The sequence below is a fragment of the Cucumis melo genome, chromosome 5 (genome assembly GCF_025177605.1).
Source record: "Cucumis melo cultivar AY chromosome 5, USDA_Cmelo_AY_1.0, whole genome shotgun sequence".
NCBI lineage: Eukaryota > Viridiplantae > Streptophyta > Magnoliopsida > Cucurbitales > Cucurbitaceae > Cucumis > Cucumis melo.
In genome coordinates, this window is record NC_066861.1 from 20861097 (window position 1) to 20886688 (window position 25592).

The 25592-nt window shown below is 34.6% G+C and overlaps 4 protein-coding genes and 1 non-coding gene across 7 annotated transcripts; 3 read left to right on the forward strand and 2 right to left on the reverse strand.

Annotated features, from left to right (window-relative positions):
- Positions 1-1049: 1049 nt before the first annotated feature.
- Positions 1050-4177, forward strand: LOC103492100 (pentatricopeptide repeat-containing protein At4g30700). Its single transcript, XM_017046663.2, has one exon. The coding sequence runs from the start codon at positions 1466-1468 to the stop codon at positions 3830-3832; it is 2367 nt and encodes a 788-aa protein (XP_016902152.2). The 5' UTR covers positions 1050-1465; the 3' UTR covers positions 3833-4177.
- A 565-nt stretch (positions 4178-4742) lies between these two features.
- On the reverse strand, positions 4743-9789 carry LOC103492090 (cellulose synthase A catalytic subunit 7 [UDP-forming]). Its single transcript, XM_008452289.3, has 13 exons — positions 9587-9789; positions 9279-9474; positions 8992-9173; positions 8801-8900; positions 8562-8682; positions 8194-8460; positions 7737-8082; positions 7380-7643; positions 7079-7291; positions 6788-6989; positions 6502-6698; positions 5986-6339; positions 4743-5729 (listed from the first exon to the last, which is right to left on the reverse strand). The coding sequence occupies exons 1-13, from the start codon at positions 9767-9769 to the stop codon at positions 5148-5150; spliced, it is 3207 nt and encodes a 1068-aa protein (XP_008450511.1). The 5' UTR covers positions 9770-9789; the 3' UTR covers positions 4743-5147.
- A 1479-nt stretch (positions 9790-11268) lies between these two features.
- On the reverse strand, positions 11269-13850 carry LOC103492106 (heat shock 70 kDa protein). The gene is made up of 2 exons (XM_008452314.3): positions 12517-13850; positions 11269-12299 (listed from the first exon to the last, which is right to left on the reverse strand). The coding sequence occupies exons 1-2, from the start codon at positions 13660-13662 to the stop codon at positions 11493-11495; spliced, it is 1953 nt and encodes a 650-aa protein (XP_008450536.2). The 5' UTR covers positions 13663-13850; the 3' UTR covers positions 11269-11492.
- A 1420-nt stretch (positions 13851-15270) lies between these two features.
- On the forward strand, positions 15271-15356 carry TRNAM-CAU (transfer RNA methionine (anticodon CAU)). The gene is given in 2 exon segments: positions 15271-15308; positions 15321-15356. It is a non-coding gene; the product is annotated as a tRNA-Met (tRNA).
- A 2824-nt stretch (positions 15357-18180) lies between these two features.
- LOC103499012 (U-box domain-containing protein 35-like) lies at positions 18181-24033 on the forward strand. 3 transcript variants are annotated; one of them, XM_051084584.1, is made up of 9 exons: positions 18181-18638; positions 18759-18877; positions 20128-20246; positions 20669-20913; positions 21399-21465; positions 21814-22186; positions 22271-22372; positions 22454-23647; positions 23851-24033. In XM_051084584.1, the coding sequence occupies exons 1-9, from the start codon at positions 18476-18478 to the stop codon at positions 23935-23937; spliced, it is 2469 nt and encodes an 822-aa protein (XP_050940541.1). In that variant the 5' UTR covers positions 18181-18475; the 3' UTR covers positions 23938-24033. The 3 variants fall into 3 exon arrangements, with proteins under 3 accessions (XP_050940541.1, XP_050940542.1, XP_016901374.2); XM_051084585.1 differs by having other exon boundaries at positions 18181-18581; positions 23824-24032; XM_017045885.2 differs by having other exon boundaries at positions 23824-24031.
- Positions 24034-25592: the final 1559 nt, after the last annotated feature.

The window sequence follows — 25592 nt, forward strand, 5'->3', positions numbered from 1 at the left end:
CTTGCATGTTCTATTACTCATTGATGTAACTAAGAGGCATAATGTGCTGTAATTGATGACTTGATATGTTTATGATGCATGATATAATAATCACATGATTATGGATTTTATGATTGATATTCATGTCACGTTTATGATGTTGCTATATGTTATGGACTGTGGTGTTCTTTTAACTTTGGCCATTAGGGTTCTACCTACATGTACGATATCCCTTGAAATCACCACTTTTTCACAGATTTTATGACTGTGTGCTTTCAACCTATGTTTATCAATCGTTCGACGGGATCACTTATAGCCCGATCTTGTAGGTGTTCCTTCGGGTTCACCGGTAGATGAGGGTATTTCTACAGAATCACTAGATTGCATATGTTCCATTAGGCACACGATAGTTTTGGATACCTCTTAAGGGATCCTAATGGGAAGTTAACAAATATCTAGCAAAACTAGTAGTGAATCTTTTACTGAGTATACTCTTACTAAGTATATGTTTATAGTCAATCTTATGTTTAATATTTTAGACAAAAGTAGAACAAAGAAAAGTTGTTGAATGATAAGAAGGGTCCGTAACTTACCATAGGGGAATTACATTTGCTTCCATCTTTTCATATTTACAATATTTTTTACTTTAATTATTTTATTGAAATTTATTAGAACTCATTAATTATTTTCTTTAAAATTTAGATAGGGTCCAAACTAGAACTATGTTACCTAACATTTTTCTTATTTTGCCAAGTATTGATTTATGATCAAGTATTTGAATCTATTTACTAAAAATTTAACTTTTCCTCTTTTTCTTTTAGATTCAAAAATTGTTATTTATTTTAAAGTAATGATATCATCCTACTACAAAGAATTGGATCGTTATACTATTATAATAATCAAACTATTATAAATCAATCATTCTACCAAACGCTCCACAGTTTCTATTAGGTTATGCTATCCTATTCTTATTAGTGTGTACGTGCTTTTGAACGAGAGTAATGAAGCATTCAACCGAACCGAACCGGTGGTCATATGGTTTTTAATTGAACCAGCTGATTCACCAAACCCGTTTCTCTTTTTCGAGTAGTTGCTCCAATCAGACTCACTGTGCAGAGGTGCGGCTGTGTTGGACCGCAGTGGCACGACGAAGCGGCGGAGAGACCAGCAGCAGTTTTGGTGCATGTAGAGGCGGTGGTACCCACGGACGAAAGAGCAGAGACCCAAGGGGGAGGAAGGGCGAGCAGATCCGTAGAGTCGGCGGTGGCTGGTAGACAATAGGCTTCGCGGCAGAAGAATTCTTTTTTTTTTTTTTTTCTTCTTCTTTTACCATGTTCAATTCTGTATTATTGAAGATGATTGTCTGTTTACAGAGGGACTTACAACAGTGTATATATGAACCAAGGGGATTAGGAAAATATAATGTAGCTTAAGAAGATGAGATTCTAGTTGGCTAGTTTATAGCACAACATATTTGGTATTGCAGATGATATGCACAAACACTACCACCTCTGCCATTCGTGGACAAAAATTCTTCCTCACGCTTCTTAACAACGCTACTACACTTCCTCAACTCCTTCAAATTCAAGCCCAGTTGATCCTCCATGGTATCCAGTATGATCTCTCTTCGATTACCAAGCTTACCCACAAGTTCTTCGACCTTGGCGCCGTTGTCCATGTGCGCCAACTCTTCAATAAGGTTTCGAAACCTGATTTATTCTTGTTTAATGTCCTTATTAGAGGCTTCTCCGACAATGGTTTGCCTAAATCTTCGATCTTTCTCTATACCCATTTGAGAAAAAGGACTAATCTTAGGCCAGACAATTTCACTTATGCATTTGCGATTTCAGCTGCTTCGAGACTTGAGGATGAGAGGGTTGGTGTCTTGTTGCATGCGCACTCCATTGTTGATGGGGTGGCGTCAAATTTGTTTGTTGGCTCTGCAATTGTTGATTTGTACTTTAAATTTACCCGCGCTGAGTTGGCTCGTAAGGTGTTTGATGTAATGCCTGAGAGGGATACGGTTCTTTGGAACACGATGATATCTGGATTTTCCAGGAATTCTTATTTTGAGGACTCGATACGTGTTTTTGTGGATATGCTCGATGTTGGTTTGTCATTTGATTCTACAACTTTGGCTACGGTGCTTACAGCAGTAGCAGAGTTGCAGGAATATAGGCTAGGGATGGGTATCCAATGTTTGGCTTCAAAAAAAGGACTCCATTCTGATGTTTATGTGCTTACAGGATTGATATCATTGTATTCAAAATGCGGGAAGAGTCACAAAGGAAGGATATTGTTTGATCAGATTGATCAGCCAGATTTGATATCTTATAATGCAATGATTTCTGGTTATACTTTCAATCATGAAACTGAGTCGGCAGTTACACTATTCAGAGAATTGCTTGCCTCCGGACAAGGTGTTAATTCAAGCACTTTGGTGGGCTTAATTCCAGTTTATTCGCCCTTCAACCATCTGCAACTTACTCTCTTGATTCAAAATTTAAGCTTGAAGATTGGTATTATTTTGCAACCTTCGGTTTCAACTGCTCTTACTACTGTTTATTGTCGACTAAATGAAGTGCAATTTGCAAGGCAGTTGTTTGATGAGTCTCCAGAGAAAAGTTTGGCTTCCTGGAATGCCATGATATCAGGGTATACTCAAAATGGGTTGACAGATAGAGCAATTTCTCTTTTCCAGGAAATGATGCCTCAGCTCAGTCCAAACCCTGTTACTGTCACCAGTATTCTTTCAGCTTGTGCACAACTTGGAGCTCTAAGTATTGGAAAATGGGTTCATGGCTTGATTAAGAGTGAAAGACTTGAATCTAACTTGTATGTTTCTACTGCATTAGTTGATATGTATGCAAAATGTGGAAGCATCGTGGAGGCTCGGCAATTATTTGACTTGATGGTAGACAAGAATGTCGTAACCTGGAATGCCATGATAACTGGTTATGGTCTCCATGGACATGGCAAGGAAGCACTAAAACTCTTTTATGAGATGTTGCAATCTGGGATTCCACCGACAGGTGTTACTTTCCTTTCTATCTTGTATGCTTGCAGTCACTCTGGCTTGGTGAGAGAGGGAAATGAAATTTTCCACTCTATGGCTAACGATTATGGTTTTCAGCCCATGAGTGAGCACTACGCTTGCATGGTTGACATACTTGGGAGAGCTGGACAACTAACAAATGCCTTGGAGTTTATTGAAAGAATGCCACTGGAGCCTGGCCCAGCTGTTTGGGGTGCACTGCTTGGCGCTTGCATGATTCACAAGAATACAGAGATAGCCAATGTTGCTTCCAAAAGACTTTTTCAATTGGACCCAGAAAATGTGGGGTACTATGTTCTACTTTCTAACATATATTCTACTGACAGGAATTTCCCCAAAGCTGCTTCAGTACGACAAGTTGTTAAGAAGAGAAAACTAGCAAAAACACCTGGTTGCACTCTAATTGAGATTGGCGATCAACAATATGTGTTCACATCGGGGGATCGATCCCATCCTCAGGCCACAGCCATTTTTGAGATGCTAGAGAAGTTAACAGGGAAAATGAGAGAGGCTGGATATCAGGCAGAAACTGTCACTACTGCTTTGCATGATGTAGAGGATGAAGAGAAGGAGTTAATGGTGAATGTCCACAGTGAAAAATTAGCAATTGCTTTTGGTCTTATTTCAACCGAGCCTGGAACTGAAATTAGGATTATCAAGAACCTCCGAGTTTGTCTAGATTGTCATACTGCAACTAAATTTATATCAAAGATCACTGAGAGAGTGATTGTTGTTAGGGATGCTAATAGATTCCATCATTTCAAAAATGGTATTTGTTCATGTGGAGACTACTGGTGAAATTAACATTCCAGTGGCAGTTAAGATTTTTGGATTGGAGGAACCATAAAAGCCGGAAGCCATTGACATTTCATGCATGCAGTTGAAATAATTTTTCGATTGTAGATATTATGATTATTTTCAAAGAAGGTTAAACTTAACTCAGGAGAATCATTAGATATTTATTGATATGCTATGTACCATGACAATACAGGATTATACGGTTATACTTGTCAGGTAGAAATGTAAGAGATACCAACTTAACCCTTTATTAGATTTCCATCCATTAGTTTTTCCCCTTTCGTTTATTATCATCTGGGTTTTTTCCCCTTCATATGAGTTATAGCACAGAGGTTTGCTTGTCAATTTTGTTCATACGACCTTTCACGCCTTTGTCTTCCATATTAATTATCGAACATTAATTGAAAACTATACTTTATCCAGAAGATTCAGGCTTCAGCTGCGTTCTACTTTCAAATCAGTTGTTTGTAAACAGCATTAAAGTTGAATATTAACTTCTTGTGCTGTAGGTACGCAGTTAGGTCATGCATGGCTTTACATTCTCTTTCTTCAGAAATTGTTTGAATCCAGTCGTAATTATTTGCAAAGGAGAATAAACGGTCTTGGCTATGTTTCCGAGGGTCTTGGGCATGCGTTTTCAATGTTTGCATTAAGTATTTATATTTATTCTCTTCCATATTTATTTTTTTGGATACTCAGGAGGTCCGTTTGCTGCATTTAGGAATAAATTATTTAAGTGCGGATCCGAGAATGTTAATCCTTAAGATATTACATCATCTTTGGCTATGAGTCAGAAGTTGCCTATTTCTATAGACGTGTGTGAGCATATTTTTCCTACCTCTTGTTTCATTTTGTCTTACATGAAGCCATTGGTCATTTTTACTAGATCTTTCATATCAGTTGCTCTCAGTTTTGATTTCTTAACTGTTTAATATTCTGTTTATTCCAGAATCCATGAAGAGCGTAGTCTTCTATCAAAAGATGTACAAATGTTAATTGATTGAATCATGGGAATCTTGATTTCTAGACTGTGGTGATGAAGGTACAAGTACAATATTGTAAGTTTCTATACGAGGAATTGATTTGTGTACACAAACTGAATTAAACAAAGTACAGACACGTTATCTTCATTTGTCCACAAAACTAGGTACATTGTCATACTACACAAAAATTTCACTCTTACTTTTATTCATTCTCGTGCTTCACATAATTTTAGTCCTTCTATGTGCAATGCCCATGCATATAAATCTCCTGGATATGCACATGAATATTCTGGTGATGCACACATCAAATAACAAGAAAGAGAGGAAGTCTTTCAGCAATTTAGTCCACATTTCTTGGTATCGGGTCCCTTTGTTTTCATCACAAACGGATCAATTCGGACCCAAAGCAAGGAGAAGATTGAAGCCAACAGCACAGACCATATGACGACTATTGTCGGTGTGCGGTTTTGGCGGCCCATCAGACCCTTGAGGAATGGGTAAAGATGAACAATCACCCAGAAGGCAAAGAAAAGCTTCCCAAAGAGAGGTCCCCATGATTGATACCCATTGTTTATGGCATCTGAGATTCCTGCAACAACTCCCACAAGGTTGATGATCAAAATAGTTGTTGGAGGGATTAGCAGGGTTGTCCATTTGAAGGCATATAATTCTCCAAAGTCTTCGTCGTCTGTTGCCTTGGATGTAACTGTAAAGCTAGTATCAATTCCAGCCAATACCTTCAACAGACCTTGTATAACAGCAAATAGATGGGCTGAAATACCACCAATGACCCAGAACTGCTCATTTCTCCACCATTCTTCAATGCTAACTCCACTCCATTTAAGCTCAAGAATTCCCGTAGCAAAAATGGAAAGAAACAAGGCAATGAAGAAGAGACTTGCAAAGGTGCTTATCTGTTTGTCCAAAAGCCAAAGATAATTTCGTCAGTGGATGCAAAATATCTTACCAGGAACAATGGTGAAAATAAAAGCTTAATTAACTGTGTGTTCAGTCTTATGGACGGGCCAATGGCCAGATAAATTTATCAAACACTATAGTTAAATATCCAATTTACACTTTTGAATTAACTATGCCTTCCTTAAATTTCCTCTTCCCATTATTTTCTGCTTAAACTATCTTTTGTAGGCTATAATGTAAATGTTACTATACCGGTGGCATGATAAACTTATCCGTGAGCAGGCAGATTGCAGGGAGGGTACAATAGGCGAGAAGTGGTATCGAAGTGAAGGGGTAGACAGTTGTGTTGACATATGCAAATCTCTCAAGCCACTTTAGCTTCCCGCCCTTATAGCCATACCAAACGGGGCAATGGTTGCTGAAAAAGATTTCAATAGACCCAAGTGCCCACCGAAGCACCTGGTTCAACCGATCAGACAAGTTGATGGGAGCTGTACCCTTAAATGCAGGTCTCTTTGGCATGCAGTATATGGATCTCCAGCCACGACAATGCATTTTGAAGCCTGTTAGAATATCTTCTGTGATAGATCCATAAATCCAGCCCAACTGTACACACAAACATGACATTAGTTCCAGTTCCAAGTCTAACTATATCCAGACCATATCTGACAATAACTTTTTGTTGGATTTAGGTGTTAGCGTGACAATAGCGAAACAGGAGGAAGGTAGTGTTCAGATGTTTCCTAAAGTAAGAGTTATCGACATTACCTCGGTTCCCCATTCGGTTTTGTCTTCATAACCACAACTGATTACATGAATTGCTTCCTTAAGCAGGGCTGCTGGACTCGAGGAGGGTGGAACACCACCTTCTTCCATCAAAGTAGAGGTAACAAAAATTGATGACTGTCCAAATTTCTTTTCGAAATTCATTTGTGACATCAGTAGCTCCTTGTCATCTGCCAGTACTACTCACGTAGCAACAATAAATAGGAGTTATCACAATATGATGGTGATGTGTCCACCAAGATGCTAACCAACAAAAATGTACACTTACCTGCAACATCTCCATCCACCCCACTCTTAGAGTTCTTGAGCTTTTTTCGACGTCCAAAGCATGGACAACAATCACAGCTTACCATTTTTGGGCGCTTAGGACCTTTTGGGGGTTCATAACCATATAAAGCTTGCCTCCTAAACACACACCCTGTGCCGACATATACAGGTCCCTGAATTCCATCTAAACCTCGCATGTTAATCTGCATATCAAAGAAAATAGTTCAATTTATGTTTTTGAGCTTTATCAGTTGAACAAGTATGCATGAACTTTCGGAGATGGGTTGTTTACATCAAAGAAGACTGTGTTTCTGTTGGCATAACGATCATGCCTATCTATTCCGTCAAATCTTTGTGGAAATTGTACATAACAGACTTTCTTTCCAACTTGAGGGTCCATAAGGAAGCACATGGCCTCTCGTGCTGCTTTGCTATTGTTTATGTAGTGATCACAATCCAAGTTCAACATGAATGGAGCATTTGTAAGCACTGCAGAGACACGAATCTACAATTGTACAGAATGTAGGGGATTAGTTAAAGGAAAAGGAAAAAACTAGGGTTGGGAAAGAAAGAAACTTGACCAAGCAAGTTACCAAGGCATTCATGGCGCCGGCTTTCTTGTGATGTTGGAAACCTGGTCTTTTCTCACGAGACACATAAACTAGGCGGGGGAGTTCATTCCCTTCTGCATCAAGGCCTCCACTGTGACCTAGAAAGACTTGGATCATACCAGGATGATCTTTTGTATTGTTGCCTGGCCACGGTGTTCCATCTTGCATTATCCATCCCTCTGTGGGAATTTTCATGGCTTTCGCTACTTGAGCATTTATTCTGACCTTGAATTCTTCGTACTCTCTCTGCATGCACCAAAAATATATTTCAAGGTTTATATAGAGATGTGGTAAATCTCTTATAGTATCTCTTTCATAGTGCATATTAAAATTGCATACCTTCATTGCTCGACGCTCCTTCACAAATGTTGGTTGGACTTTATCCTTGAGATAATCAATCTTCTCACAGAAGTACATTTCAGGTGCTCGTGGTTCTATGGAGAACTTCTTACAAAAAGGCACCCATTTCCTTGCAAATTCTGCAGTTTCAGACATTGCTTCAAAAGTAAGCATGGAAGCTCCATCGTCCGAAACGTAGCATGAAATCTTATCAACTGGATAATCCATGGCCAAGATAGATAAGATTGTGTTAGCTGTTACAAGAGGAGGTTCCTTCATTGGATCTACAGTACTGACGAAGATGTCTACTGGAGCAAGCAAATTAGGTTCACCCTCTCGTTCATACCTACATTAAAACATCCATATGGTTATCCCCGATGATGAAATTCTTGATTTTGACACATACTCAACTAACATAGTTATTCTTTTCTCCTTCTCATTCTATAATTGATATTACCTTAGGGATAGACGATCCAAGTAGGTTTCACGATCGATTGGGAACCATTTGGGGAACTGATCAAGGATCCATGAAAATGCAAACCAGATTTCACATATCACAGAAGTTAGCCACAAACCCAATGCATCATGCACTGGATTTAGAATCCGGTATCGAAGGAAGAAGGCAAGAATAACGAGCCGGGCTACAATAACCATTCGGTATGGATTAATTTTGCTTGATGCTATTGGTACCTTCCTTGATAGCGGTTGTCTGGCTGCATCAATCCTACAACAGTTTTCTAGTCAGTTAATACATAGACTTCCTCAAGTGAAAATTAAAAACATCCAAATTAGAAATTCAGGAATTGTCAAAATTTTCAAGCATACATAGCCATGTCTGGGTCACAGCCATCATCAGGTTCAGGCCCAAGATTGCCTTGCTGCAATTTCCAATCATCCATTCTATCTTTCCAACCTTCCTCTCTCTTTTCGTCCCATCTTGTACTCCCTGGTATTTTCAAAGCATATCAGCTACCATATGAAAACGAAACTACATGTAGCTTATAGGAGAGAGATTAGAACCTGTCTCAATTTATTGCCAAAACAATGGCATGGAGAAAATTTACCTGGTTCAGAAACTGGATATGGATGTACACGTTTGTGCAATGAAGAAGATAACATCTGCTCTCCATAACCTTGAGAAGATAAAGGAAGCTCACCATTTGCCTGCATATGTAGATGTTTGTTTATAAATCTAATATTGACTGGGAAAACATTTCCTAATTGAGGCTAAGAATAAAGTTTTGCTGACACTCACTGTCTGTGATCTTCCGTACTGTGCGTTTTCTTCATCATCTGGGCCTCTACCATAGCTCATCTTGCCATGGAGCATAGCTTCTGCCAGATGACTATGGTTGTTCCTCTCATCATCAATGTTGAACTCATGTTCAATGTCATCAATGTCTTCTTCATCGTCATCTCCCTCAACCCTTGGACTCCCTTCACAATACCCAAAAAGTGAGTGTTTAAGAAAAAAAGAAAAGAAAAGTTGAAACTAGTTATTCTTATTGCATTGCATTGCACAGTCCTTTGCTCTAGCTTCACCTTTGAGTCTCTTATATCTAGTTTTACACTGAGGACAATTTTGGCTTCCTTCTCTTCTTTCATACTCATAGCAAGGTCTGCAAACTGGAAAACCACATTCATTGCAGGCAACAAACAGATCACCATCCACAGTAAGCCCTACTTCATCACCACAGATCTCACAAACTTGACCATCCAAATTCTTCAACGGTTTCGGCTGGAGAAGAGAAGAGAAAACAAAACAAAACAAAGACAAGAACAACCATATCAGCCACCAACACATATACCAAAACTTTCTCCCACTGCATTTTTTTGATTAAGTTCATTACCTCCTCATGGCCATGAATGACAACAAGCTCATTACGATTATGAGACCCAGCGACAAGTCCAGCGCTTGCTTCCATGGCTGGAAATTGACACGAAGAGAGACTAAGCGTTCTGTGAAGGATGAGAGTTTGGAGCAAGGAATGTGTTTTATGAAGGAGAAAGGTAGAGAAGCAAAAGGGTGGCATGAGATATTCAATTGTCTTCTTCACCTAATGTGTCCATGTAATGGGTGGTGAGTTGGTTGCTGTGTCAAAGTCCCCAGTCTTGCCTTGAAGTTAAGCTTCCTCCTCTTCACTATTCAACTGCCATGTCGAAGTCCCAACCATTCAGGTATCATTGCTGTTCCATTCTTCTTTCTTCTTTAGAATAATTCTTCTTTATTAACTATATATTATGATCTCCAAAGCCTTTGCAGAGTGAGCATCCAATAGTCCCATAATTGAATGACTGTAAGCTAAAGTAAAAGTTAATGCAGACCATTATCTGGTTTCTGACTACAACCATGACTGCATGAGGACATAGACACATTGTCTTGATGATACTAGCTTTTGTAGGATTGACCAACTCATCCTTTAAATTAAGAGTCTTGAACTTATATTAATAACTATAAACTCTTGATTATTTGTTTTTAGTTAAAGTGTAGCTACTGATCAGTATACACATATAGATCCTATTTTTGTGATTTCAAGAGGACCATGTTTGTTTAGCATGAGAAGAGAAGAGAAGAGAAGTTGGGTTGGGAAAGCTGAACAAGAATGGTAGAAAGATGGAGAGTATGCTTAGAATGCAAGAAGCTGATGATGCTTCAAATGCAAGGACTTGAAAACTTGTAAACCAAAAGAGCTTCAAATTGTTAGGTAAGGAAGTTGTAGTTTCTCCGTCTGTTCTTGACTGATTAACTAAAACTTTTTCCATCTTTAATTTACACTTCAAAATTTTCTTTATATTATATATAAATTGCTTCGCCGAGCATTTTCTACTTGATCTCTCTTCTTTTTAGTTAGAATAATATAAATTAAGTTGGTCATTCTTATTTCCTTTCTCGAGTTTGAAAATTCTTCTCTCTATTTTTTACCCCTTTCAAATTTTTGCTCGATAATTGAAAATTAAATAAAATAAAATTGTAGTCCCTCTAATTATTATTTATTTTGAGATGCTGATTTTGGTCAAGTGCTTTTACTCGAGGTTGGTGTTTCCCTATAATCTATTTAATTTTATAAATAGATTCGTTATTATTAATTTCACTTATTTTTACTATATGGTAAGGTGGATGATTGGATCTCATTTCTCGAAATCGAATTGGTAGAATGAGTTCATTAGCTTAATTTTAATATATTGACCAATTAATTATCTCACTCAAGTCTCATTCAAATAGCAACTAAAATTATCTCGCATCCACCTCTCTTTATCCTACCCTCTTTTCACATGGATTAGCATTTCATTATTTCATTCACCATTTTTTTTTTCTTTAAGAAACTCACCGACTAAAGGTTCATAAAGCACCCTGAACCATGAGTTCGTTATTGTTATTATAACTTTCAATTTGATCTATTATGCCTAATTCGTTAATAGTTGCAATTAGCTTCCTATTTTTAAATTAATAATTACAACGAGTTATTTTAAAGTTTAAACAAAGAACAACAATAATTAATTATTTTCTAATTCCAAAATTCATGTTTAGAAGTTAAAAAGAAGAAAGTAGATTCTAGTTTTTATTACAAGTCCCTCTCAAACGTCGTACACCAACAACCCTTCAACATTTTCAGCAACAAAGAAACAAAGAAAAGAACCAACTATACATCCTATTTCTTGTAATTCAAGAAAAAACGAAAACAAAGGGCCGAAGGCCATCTCATATTATCCTCAATTTCTACACTGAAAAACACCACAAACGCCTATCACCCTCCCTCAATCAACCTCCTCAATCTTCGGTCCAGCCCCGCCGGACTGGCCTGAGCCACTTCCGGGCACATCATCGCCCATCGGAACACCGCCGCCTGCACCGCCCTGATACATCTTAGCAACGATGGGATTACAAACTCCCTCGAGCTCCTTCAGCTTGTCTTCAAGCTCATCAACCTCAGCCAACTGATTCCTATCCAACCATTCAATTGTCTCCTCCACTGATTTCTCAATCTTTTGCTTATCATCAGGATTCAATTTCCCAGCAAACTTCTCGTCCCTCACAGTATTCCTCATATTATATGCATAGTTCTCCAATGCATTCTTAGCTTCAACCTTCTTCTTCACTTCTTCATCCTCTGCTTTGTACTTCTCCGCCTCTTTCACTAGCCTTTCTATTTCGTCTTTGCTCATTCTTCCCTTGTCGTTCGTGATCGTTATCTTGTTCTTCACTCCTGCGGTTTTGTCCTCTGCCGAAACGTTAAGTATGCCGTTTGCATCTATGTCGAAAGTCACATTGATTTGTGGCACACCTCTTGGTGCCGGAGGAATGCCGGTTAGCTCGAATTTTCCGAGGAGGTTGTTGTCTTTGGTTCTTGCTCGCTCCCCTTCGTATACTTGGATTAGAACACCTGGCTGGTTGTCTGAATATGTTGAGAAGATTTGTTCTTTCTTTGTTGGGATTGTTGTGTTCCTTGGTATTAAGACTGTCATTACACCGCCGGCTGTCTCTAGGCCGAGACTTAGAGGCGTGACGTCGAGGAGTAGAAGGTCTTGAACTTTCTCGTCTCCTTCTCCACTTAGAATTGCAGCCTGTACAAAGCCATGGACATGGTCAATATTAGTTCCTCATTCTCACAATTTTACCATCCAAATCACTAATTGACTTTAAAAAAGTCTAAGAACTTGTTTGAAATGATTGAAGGATAAAGGTGAACTTAGAAAACGTACTCAAAAACTTCGAAAAATAGTTGAAAGAAGATGGAAAATTAATCCAGTTCAATGGAGAAAATGAAATGTTCTTAGTTACCTGAACAGCAGCTCCATAAGCGACAGCTTCATCCGGATTGATACTTTTGCAAAGCTCCTTTCCATTGAAGTAATCTTGCAAAAGCTGTTGAACTTTGGGAATTCTAGTAGATCCACCAACCAAAACCACCTCATGAACTTGACTCTTGTCAATTTTAGCATCACGAATACATTTCTCCACTGGCTCCATACACTTCATGAACATATCCATACACAGTTCTTCAAATCTAGCCCTTGTTATCGTTGCATAGAAATCGATCCCTTCGTACAAGGAATCGACTTCAATCGTTGTTTGTGTCGTTGACGACAATGCTCGTTTCGCTCGTTCACACGCCGTCCTCAACCTCCTCAATGCCCTAGCATTTCCGCTAATATCCTTCTTGTTCTTCCGCTTGAATTCTGAAACGAAATGATTCACAAGTCTGTTGTCGAAATCTTCTCCGCCAAGATGTGTATCGCCGGCAGTGGCTTTCACCTCGAAAATCCCCTCTTCTATTGTCAAAAGGGACACATCGAAAGTTCCACCGCCAAGATCGAAGATCAGCACGTTCTGTTCACCTCTACGGGAGGCTTTTTTGTCTAATCCGTACGCAATCGCCGCCGCCGTTGGTTCATTGATGATACGCATCACGTTGAGACCAGCAATTGCACCGGCATCTTTCGTCGCTTGTCTTTGTGAATCGTTGAAATAAGCAGGTACTGTAATTACCGCGTTCTTGATAGTTTGCCCTAGAAAAGCTTCAGCGATCTCCTTCATCTTGGTCAAAACCATAGAAGAAATCTCCTCCGGAGCAAACTGTTTATCTTCACCTTTATACGTGACAACGATCATCGGCTTGTCTCCTGGTCCGGCAACCACTTTGAATGGCCAGAGCTTCATATCACTCTGAACAGACGGATCAGAAAGTCGTCGGCCGATCAAACGCTTGGCGTCGAAGACAGTGTTCTGAGGATTCATAGCGACTTGATTCTTGGCGGCATCGCCAATCAAACGCTCAGTATCAGTGAAAGCTACATAAGAAGGAGTGGTTCGGTTACCTTGATCATTGGGGATAATTTCAACACGATCATTGAGCCAAACACCGACGCAGCTGTAGGTGGTGCCGAGGTCGATGCCAATGGCTTTGCCTTCAGTTTTGGCCGCCATAGCCGGAAAAGGTTGAGGTTCAGAAAACAGAGTAGTGTGAAAGTGAAAGAGAAAGAAAGAGAGGTCTTTTAGCTCGTTTTTTGGAAAGTGGGGTATGAATTTGAATGAGATTATTCTGAATTATGGAGAAAGAATTGAAGAATGAGATTTATAGGGTTTGAAGGGAAAGATCGAGAGAAATGAAGATGAAGATGAAGATGAAGATGAAGAAGAAGAAAAGTATAAAGAGAGTTCGGGAGTGTTCGAGTAACGGTCCAGATGGCGGGAGAAACAAACAAACTTACAAAAATAGCGCTCAATTTCATGAAATTTACATTTCTGCCATTGCTACTAAACTAATTTTTATCCTTAAACTTTATGTCAATTAATTTAGAGTCCTTTTATGAGTTTTCTTTTGAAAATTATTTATACTTTTAAATGTTTAATTTTATTGCTTAAATAAAGTTATGAAATAATCTAGATTGTCTCATCTAGAAAGTTATAAATTTAATCGATAAAATTGAATATCTTAAATAAAAAATTTTCAAATAAAAATGTAAATTGATATACTTAATAAACGATTCAAATTATATAATCTATAAAATGTAGGAGTGAAAATTGATATTTTTTTATTGATTAAACTATATCATAGTATGAGAAATTAATTGTCAATGGAAAATTTAATATTTTTCTAAAAGTTTTAAAAAATTAAATTTAAATTAATAAATAAACGTTGTATAATTTTCTAAAAAAATGTTATAGAATGTTTATAAGATAAGTTAATAGGTTTATTATTTATATTATATTTATAACAAAATATTTTGGTGCTTAATTTTCTGGTAGATGTTTCTATAATATAAAAAATATTGAAAAAAAATAGAAGGCAGTTGCAATCATACCATTCAACTTTAAAATTTAAAAGTTTGTCAGAAAAAATAAAAATTAAATTCTCAAAATTTGTATAATTTAAATGTGAGGTTGAATATCTTTTTATTATTTTGTAGGTTTAATTTTTACAATAATTATAAATAAGAAGGCCGAATTTTAATACAATAATAAAAAAAATTAGGAGTCCGACTATTACTTAAAATTTTTTTAATAGTGTTATTGCAACTTCCATCATATTTGTAGTGCGTCAATCTACGATCTCCTTAATTACAAAAATAACCATATCCAATTAGTTTTGAGAGACAATGACGATGATATCCTTTGAGAAGGTTGAATTATGGAAACATTGGGGGCGGGGTTTAGGGGTATTATAGGAGTTTCATGTTCCAAGTAGTAAAACGGTGGATTTGGCGGCATGGGTAAGTTCAAGAAGAACGGGGTAACCAACTAACAAATGGCAACTCAACCATTTATGGTATCTCTTCTATCTCCTCCTACACTATTCTTGATTCTTCTTCTTTATACTTCTGCTACTCTTTTTAAGAGGAAAAAAAAAAAAGAAAAGAAAATAAACAAACAAATAAACCATAACCTTTTCTTTTCTTTTCTTTAACTTTTTTTTAGTATTGAAAAGTAAATGGAACTAAAAAATTAAATGAAATAACGGAGAGATTTGAATTTAAATTTAGATGTTGAAAAAAAGAATATATGTAATTATATTACAAACAGTGGGTCAACGAAGGGGTGGTGGCGCAGTTGGCTAGCGCGTAGGTCTCATAGCTTGAAGAGTTATCCTGAGGTCGAGAGTTCGAGCCTCTCTCACCCCAATCATATACTTTTTTTCTTTTAACACTTTTCTAAATACACATAGATACTTTGTAATAATTGGTATGTTTTCTAAGCAACAAATGTATGTCCAAATACCTAATGTTGTAGTTCGTTTTTAAAGACTATATATATGCATATATTTAGTTGGTTTTAGTTTTGATTGGTTTTTCCATTAAAAAAAAATTAACTATTTCACCAACACATAGTGCTTTTTTTTCTTCAAATACAAATACTAACAAACAAATGAATCCAATGAATCAATTTGGTTTTCGGTTTTTCGATTTTGTTAGCATTTTTAACTAAGTATTTAGTATCTATGTGATGAATATATTTTAATTTGTTTATCTTTCTAAAATATAATAAAAATATTAATTCACTATTAATTGTAAAGAGGAAGATTACATGTGATGATGGCAAGTTATAAACAAAAATAACAATTATACTCCTTGTTTTAACCTATAAACTTCACCATTGAAACAATCTAAGCTTCCTCATTGAACATGAAGACAAAAAGCCAAATGATGCACTTACTTGGATGGTAAATTAACATTCTTTCTTTAAATCTAGGTCAATTCGATTCTTTCGTGAAAATTATTACTAAAACAAATATAATTTTATTATAAATTAAAATTATCGAAATCAATATAGCCAAAACAATAATTGACATGTATTAACTTCTTTTAGGCTGAAGACTCAAAACTTCATACTCAACCAGTAATTGGCATGTATAGGTTAAACAATACGGAAAAAAAAAACATTTTTAGTCCCAAAGTTTTGAGTATAGTTTTACTTGGTGGTTTCTTGATTTCAAGATTTAATCTTTCAATCTTATTTTTTTTTATTTATAAATTAAATAATCACTTTTTAGTAATTAATTAAAGATTTAAATTTTATTTTGGTCTCTAAACTTTGTATCTTATTCTATTTTGGTTTTTAAACTTTTAAAAATGTATTTAAAAATGTATGTTTTAGTCACCAAACTAAAAAAAAAAAAAACTTACCTTGGTCAGTGGTGGTAGGATTCCACCAACTTTTTAACAAAATTATGATGCGTACTTAAGTGATTGAACTCTAGATTCATCAAATAAATCCAATGACTATTTTTTGTTTTTTTTTTTATTCAAAACTCAAACCTCTCACATCTCCTTTCCGGTTTCTTCGCTACTTACAGTTTTTTTTTCTAATTGGAAACTTATATTAAATCATAAGAACATTTAGTAAAATAAAATAATAATACAACTTCGGTATAAAATAAACTCTCACAAGGAAATGCATGCAAAAAAAAAAAAAAAAAAAAACTTTGCAGATGAGAGTGGTGAAGGAATTTCAAGAGGGGAAAATGGAGTTCTATTAATCAAAGGAGGACATGATGGTAATAAAAGAATATCTTTATATTACGTTTATTGTTTCACGTGGAAAGCTTTTATATCGTAAACATTGTCTGTTTTTTCTTCTGGATTATATTATATTTATATACGAGTAATTAAAATGTATGCAACCATAAACTCGAAACCCATAAATTTAAATATGTTTACTATTTGGTATGATTGATTGGATCATCTTGGGTAAATAATGACGAGAAGAATTATTGAAAATTCTTGTGGATATACTAAAGAACCAAAAGATTCTCAAATCCAATGAATTATCATGTGTTACTTACTCTAAAAAAAATAGGTTATTAGGTCATCATCTGGGAGTTGAGTCACCTACATTTTTTGAACGAATTCATGATGAAATATAGGGACCCTATAATAAAAGTGTACCATTAGATACTTTATGATTTTAATTAACGTATCTAGTAGATGGTTACATATATGTTTATTATCAAGTCGAAACCTTACATTTGCAAGATTATTTGTTCAAATAATCAAATTAAGAGCACAATTTACTGATTATACAATAAAAAAATATTTGATTTGATAATAACGGTGAGTTTATCCCAAAAGTATTTAATAATTATTACATGTCAATTAGGATAAATATTATGATGAAATAACGAGGAAAAAGAATTATATAAAACACTCTAATTTCATCTGACTAACGTAAAATTGAAAAATAGAAAAACATAGAATTCAAGAATACTTATTAACATTAGAATTTGAAATTCTCCTCTGTTTCTGGATTGGTTTTGTTGATTTCAAGCCATAGATGACCACAAGAGGTTCTCTATTGTTTTCTAGCTTTAGAACATGATTTTATGTGTGTTTTTTTTTTCTTTTAAGAGAGATTGAGAATATGAAAATTTTCCAAAAAAAACTTCAAAATTTTCAATCAATTCTTCACCGGAAGCTTACATTTAACTGAGCAAAAGCATGGATACATATATTGTATGCTTGGATGATCCGTGAAAGAGGCGGAAAATATGAGACCTCTTCATCTTTTCAAGTTGAATTTCTTTTCAATATATTTGATTTTCTAAAAATCAAATTTTAATTATTTTATTATTTAATATGAATTAATTTAATGAATTAATATTAATAAAATAATACTAAATCAAATATTAATTAATATTAGTGAAATAATATTAAATCAAATGCTACGGTCTTTACAGCATCATGAGACCAACTGATCTCCTAATTTGCTCCAATGGAGTTTTCTTGTTTGGATTGGAAACTCTAAATTGGTGCTAAGGTTTGGTTTTATCAGAATTATGCTTTCAATATTATAAAATCAAATTATATACATAAAAAGATTGTCCCAACAACAACAACAAAAAAAAAAAAAAAAAAAAAGAGTACTTAAATTCCCTTAAAATAACATAATGAATATAAATACATGGAAAATAATAAATGAAAGAAAAGAACAACACCCAATCCTCTTCAACAATTCAACAACCACAAATCAAAACATCCTGTAAACAAGAAATTCATACTTGTTTTTTTTTTCTTCCAGTTCAAAAATTCAACAGAAACCACTTAAAAATAGATAACCCATAAAGAAATTTTTCGTTACACCGTTAACAATCCCCATTCCAATCTCATCTTCCTCACATATTCCCTCTTCTCAAATTAAAACACCATTTTCTCCAATTTTTCTCAACTCTGTCCACGGATTCAACACACACCAACAACAGCAAAGAAATCGATCGCAGTTCGTAGAATAACTCATTAAAGAAAAAATGGCGAAAGGAGGAGCTCAGAAGAAAGATGTTGCAGTAGCGATCGACAAAGACAAATGCAGTCAATACGCTTTGAAATGGACAATCGAACGGCTTCTGAGCAGAGGTCAAGTTGTCACTCTCCTTCATGTTAAACAAAAACCGTCTTCTTCGGCACATTCGAGTAAGAACAATATAAGAAAAAGAAAATTTGGATTGACAGCCCTAATTAACCTTTGAAATATTTGATTTTGTGTTCGTTCTTGGAAAGTATGGTGTTGATGAATTGATTTGTGTGTTGTAGTAACGAATTTGAGTGGGGATTCGGATATGGAAGAAGCGGCATTGAATAAACAGCATATTGAAAATCATGCGAAAGATCAGTTCTTCCTTCCATTTCGTTGCATTTGTACAAGAAGCAATGTCAGTTTCTCTCCCTCTCTCTCAAATTATCATCATTCTTTTTTATATATCTTTTTAAAAATTTAATCTTACCAATACTATTTTTCCTTTTCTTTTTGTAACCATTTAATACATATATATGTGTGTTTTTTTTCTTTTAAAAAGTTTAACATGTTTTTTTTTTTTAAATTAGAGAAGTTGTTTAAAAATCAACAATGGTTTTGTATTTATATTCTCAAATTTGTTCAATTTTAATTTTAGTTCTTATATTTTGAAATTTGTTCAATTTTAGTTTGTATGCTTTTTAGTTATTTAATTTTAGTTTAAATATTTTTCATAAATCTTAAATTTGAATTCTAAAATTTATTTTTTAAAAATTAATTAAATAATAAAAATTGTTGGAAAAAAAACACAATATGTAAATATATTTTTAAAATTTATAGTAAAATTGTTTTTTAGAACAAAATTTTTGTTAAAATACACGTGAAGATTAAATTTAAGATTTATCTATAAAGATTAAAATTGAATAATCAAGATTATAAGGACTAAAACTAAATAAACTCCGAAAAATGGTATTGGTTAACATAGTTTTCAATTTTTATTTTGCTTTTTATGACATTAGTGAAAAAGTAGATAAAAGAAAAAGAAATATAGAGTTGAAATACGTGGGATTAAAATTTTAAACTAAAATAAAAAAAAATCAAAGGAAAATTATTGTGTATAGCAAATTACAAAATGTGGAAAAAGCTTTAAATAAGTATTAAACGAGATGGGAAAGTTCAAATCCTAATTTTGAATTAATATTTCTTTTTGAAAAGTTTGTAAAACCAACTTTTTTTTTTTTTAATAGAAAAGAAATTTATTTTTTAAAACGATTGAGTGGTGGACAAAAAAACAAAAAGAAAAAAAGTACAATCAAAGTAGTGTTTTATGTTCAATTTAAAAAATTCATTAGTTATCAAATACAATATGTTAACTGTTTTTCTTTTCTGTATTCGACTTCATCACAATATTTGACAAAGAGATTTGAACTTTATACCTCAAATATACATATTGACACAATTATTATTGTGCCAAATATTATGGTTAAGTTGAACTAAACACATGTCTCTAACTTAAGGAACAAATATTTGAATCTCTTAATCTTTTAGATGTAATAGCTCAAAAACGTGATTGAGCAGCACTTTAAAAAGGGTTTTTTTTTTCTCTCTTTAAACTACTAGTTTCCTTTAACTAAATAATCTATAAATTTGATGTGTTTGAAAGAACAGATACCATGCAATGAGGTGATGTTAGAGGAAGGAGAGATTCCAAAGGCATTAATAAATCATGTCTCCAAAAATGTTATAGACATTTTAGTACTTGGTGCTCCTACAAGATCAATTTACAAGTAATAATTTCCTTCCTCACCATTCCATATGCTCTCAATTATATATAAATGTACATTTTTTGTTCTTTATTTAAAAGCTACCTATATTTTCTAATAAACCATGAATGATGCATGTAGATAATTCTTTGAAATCTATACTTATTTAGTCTTTAAACTTTTAAAAATGAGAAGTCTTCAAAATTTAAATTTTGTATAATTAATCTTGAACTAATTTTATATTTAATAGGTTGATGGATATAAAAATAAACACAAAATTAAACTTTCAATCTCACTAATTAAATATATAATTTCTCTAATTTTTTTGTTTTATACACGATGGACCCCAAACATATATCAAACAAATATATAATTCTATCCTTAAACTAAATTTAAAGGATGAACAAAAAAAAAAAAAAAATCTTCATACGTTCTTTGTAATATAGGAGATTCAAGTCTGATATCCCAAGTATGGTATCAAAAGGAGCACCAGATTTTTGTACAGTTTACATTATTGCCAACAAAGGCAAGGTAACGGTGAAACAATCCACAGCTCCAGCTCCAGCGAAGCCTGTTGCTTCGCCGCGCACCCAGATACAACCTCCCCCACCACGCCCTCAACTTCTACATCAGCTCACAAACGCCTCCGAAGTCTCGTCGTCCGAAACGAACCAATCATGCTCTCAATCAGGTAAATGTATGTCTCCTATAAGTATACCAATTTCATCATTTAAGTTGAAACATAGTCTTGAGTTTTTGCAATTTTGTGTTGTTATTTTACTAGGGGTAGAGCTATAAGTTTATCAGGAGAAAACACAAATTCTTTTGCTTCTAATTTTAACTTCTTAGATATTTATAAACTTTCGAAGCATAAGGTCAAAGTGATATTTTAACCAATAGTCAAATAAATAGATATTTGTTTGGATAGTAACATTTGAACTTTTTATATAATGTGCCCACAAAATTCCTCTTAGTGTGTACAATTTTTATGTATTTTGGTATATAGCAAAACGTGTTTAAAAATATTTATCCAAAGTTAGAGAACGTAAAAGATTGAAATTATCAAAAGAGAAGATAAAGGTTATACTAAAAAATAAGCTCAAAATTTACTATTTAGAGATTTGGAAAAGTCTATTGGTATCCTCATTAGTTTGTGTTTGGTGATTTGGTTGGCAGGTTTAGAGACTCAAATTAGCATAAAAAAGGTTCCTCTTCCTTCGTTTCAAGAAGATTGGGACATCAAGTATGTGTCGTCTCTTGCCCTCTCGTATATACATATATGTTTATATTGTTATAATCGATGGAGATACATTGTTGAATTTAAACATGAGAGAATTACTAAGGTAAATACAATAAACATATGAATATAAAATACTAAGATATCTAGGATAGGCTATCAAGTATATAGTCCAATCATGCGTTTTAGATAGTGAAATATTATACTCAGAACTATGTACGTTAGTTTTCATTAATCTTTTAGGATAAGGTTATTCTCGGATAATATTGTTAATACGAATATTTCTACTGCACTTTTTGGCTTGGTTGCACCTAAGTATTGCTGTCGTGATAGAATGTTTGTTGAGGTGGGCAGGTCACCGTTTACAAGACCAGGTTCAAGGGCGTCGATGAGTAAAGTGATGGATCCATTAATGGTAGATTCTGACATATCCTTCGTTAGCAGCGGAAGGCGGAGCACGGATTATTGCTTATCAGGGGCATGGAACTCCAACATCGCCACCGGTGGCGATTCCTTTCGCCTTTCTAACGCCTCTGAGTTTGAAGTGTTCAGCCCAGGTCCAACGTCGCCATTAATGCTGGAAATGGGAGAAGGAACCAACAAATCTGTTGATAGTAATACTAATGATAATTATAACGACAACACCCATTCTTCTTTCCCTCAGGATATGTCTTTTTGCTCTTCACCAAGTGAAACCTTCTCTTGGCCTTCTCACTCTCAAACTCAGGTGTGTGTTCTTCCTCTTTGATTTTCTCTTTCTAGTGCTTTCAATTTTTTAATCTCTAATGATTTTCTTTGTTCAATTCATAAGGATGATGTTGAAGCTGAGATGAGAAGGTTGAAATTAGAGCTCAAACAAACCATGGACATGTATAGTACTGCCTGCAAAGAAGCCATAACCGCCAAACAGAAGGTTTCTTTCCGCCATTAACAAAACCTCAAATCCATTCCTCTTACATCTATAACTTTCACTCAAGAACCGATTTGATTTTAGGCAATGGAGCTCCATCGCTGGAAAGTTGAAGAAGAACAGAGGTTAGAAGCGGCGAGAATGGCGGAGGAAGCAGCATTAGCAATGGCAGAGAAGGAGAAGATAAAATGTAAAGCAGCGATGGAGGCAGCCGAAGCCGCACAAAGGAATGCAGCGCTCGAGGCTAAGAAACGAGCCAGAGTAGAGAAAATGGTGGACATGGAAGCACAAGAAATGAAACGAACACTGTCATTTTCAGGATACGGTCAAGCTGAAATCGGTTACAGAAAGTACACAATCCAAGAAATCGAAACCGCCACAAAAGGCTTCTCCGATTCTTTGAAGATCGGTGAAGGCGGTTACGGTCCGGTCTTCCGTGGAGAACTCGACCACACGCCGGTGGCGATCAAGGTTCTTCGTCCGGATGCCGCTCATGGACGATCTCAATTTCAACAAGAGGTTGAAGTTCTAAGTTGTATTCGACATCCAAACATGGTTCTCCTTCTCGGAGCTTGTCCTGAAAAGGGTTGTTTAGTTTACGAATTCATGGCGAATGGAAGCTTAGAAGATTGTCTCTTTCGAAAAGCCAACGATCCCATTCTCTCATGGCAATTACGATTCCGAATCGCAGCAGAGATCGCAACCGGACTTCTCTTCCTACATCAAACCAGACCAGAACCAATAGTACACCGTGATCTGAAACCCGGGAACATTTTGCTAGATAGTAACTACGTGAGCAAAATCAGCGACGTCGGACTGGCGAGGCTAGTTCCTCCATCAGTAGCCGACTCAGTAACTCAGTATCGGATGACAGCGACGGCAGGGACATTCTTCTACATCGATCCAGAGTATCAACAAACGGGATTACTGGGGATTAAATCAGACATTTACTCACTGGGAGTGATGCTTCTGCAGATTATCACAGCAAGACCGCCGATAGGACTAGCGCATGCGGTGGAAAGGGCGATTGAGAAGGGGAAATTCGCAGAGATACTAGATCCAGAGGTGAAGGATTGGCCGGTTGAAGACGCGTTGAAGTTCGCGAAGCTTTCGATTAAGTGTGCGGAGATGAGGAAGAGAGATCGGCCAGACCTTGGGAAGGTGGTGTTGCCGGAGCTGAATCGACTGAGAACAATGGCGGAAGAGAGTATGGGAATAATTGGGTCGTTCTGCTGTAGTAGTACGTGTTCTTCTCCATATGCAAGCCAGACTTCTCAGGTAGTTTCATTTTGGAAAACTAAATGCCTAATTTAATAAGTTTAATTTTATTTAATTTCCTCGTCTTTTTTCAATAACAATAATACAATAATCGGAGGGATTAAGATTAAATGCATAGATTTAGAATAAATAGTAGTAGTAATAATAATAATGAAGATTTGAAAATCCGTAAACAGGAAATGATGAATAGTGTACGACAACAGGCAGGAGCATGGGTAGAGACGTCAAGCAGCCAATCAGATAGCAGCACCTCATCATATACGAGGGAAAAACCTTATTGGGTGGACTAGCCAACACCCAACACCAATTCTCTTCTTCTTTTTTCTCGGAACAGAAATAAAATATGCAATTGTAAATGCATTACTTTTTATTTAAATCTTTCTTTTTCTTTTTCTTTTTTTTTTGGTATTGTTTTTTTTTCTCCTCACATCGCTTATTTAGGGTTTTTCTTTTCCAAAAATGTGTATTTTAAATTTATTTTATCCAAATATTTTTTTTTTCTAAAAGTAGAAAAGATCCATAAATTACTTACACTCAAACAAAATAAGATAAAATTTATTAAATATTTTGTGTGATGTTATATTTTTTTTTTTTTTATAAATTTTCATTATTATTAAAAGTGTCTAAATAAAAATATTTTTTAAGAATTTTTTTTATTTGAATTCAAACCACAGATAAGTTTTAAAATTTTGTTATTTGCAAATATTTTCAACCATTTAAAACAATCACTTACAATACACCAAAATATTTATAGTATAACAATTTCGAAAACGAAAAAAAAGTAGCAATGAAAAATACAAAAGATTCTCTGTGATTAATTGGCATGCACTGCACATGATATATTCAATAAATTAATTGGCTTTTACATTTGATCTAGTCAAATATAAAGATTTTTTTCAAGATTCTTTTAGTACATTTAGATTTTGCTATTTTTGACATTTAGATTTAGGATTTTTTTTTCTTTCAAAACTTTGATATTTTGCACACAGTATCGAACAACGCCAAATAACCGTTCAAAAATAAAAAAAATAAAAATAGATTTATTTGGTACAACTAAATAACAACTTGAAAAAAAGAAAAAAAGTTGCACAAAAAAGAACTATGGAAAGGAAAAGAAAAATTGCAGGAGAAGAAGGATGGAAACGAAAGGTAGGCAGACTTGAAATATTTTAAAAGATTATTCAACAGCTTCTTGATTTTGTTACACATCCGTAAATATTTTGATGTTTTGTTATATTTAAGAAAATTAACCAAAAAAAATGATTACAAAATTTAATGGAGAAGGACTCAAGACTAAATTATTAGTTTTCATGATTGTTTAAAGACAAAAAACTGAAATGTTTTAGACAAAGAGTGAGTTATTATAGTTATTGGTTATTATAGCTTTGGTTAGAATAATTAATGTTTGCGGTGTAGATTATTTTATGTCAGGTTATAATAATATGTATTTGGTGTGTATATAAACTATTTTAGTTTGATAAGTAAATGGTAAAATATTGTGGTAAAAGATAAAATATTTATAAATATTAAATAGTAAAAAATTAGAGAGTTTTGAAATAGTATTTAATATAGATCTTTTTAAATATTTTAAATGAAAGATATGGTTATTAATCTTGCATGAATGTAGAAATGTTAAATGAGAGCTTTAATAAAATCAATCAATAAATAAATAAAATAATAGGTGGGATGATTCCAATGTTATGAAAAAAAAAAAAAGTAATGAGCATGATGATGATGATGATGATTATTTTCTTAAATGTCAACTTGGGAAGAGCAAATTCTTGGCATAGTTTTCCATTACAAAGCCAAACCAGTCCCTTTCCACAATAAGCCACAGTTGTTATAATTCAAAACTACAACTAACACACATTTGCTTATTTTATCAAATATACGAAACTGTAGATCGAATAATACAAATTTATGTTAATTGACGAATTAGGTTGAT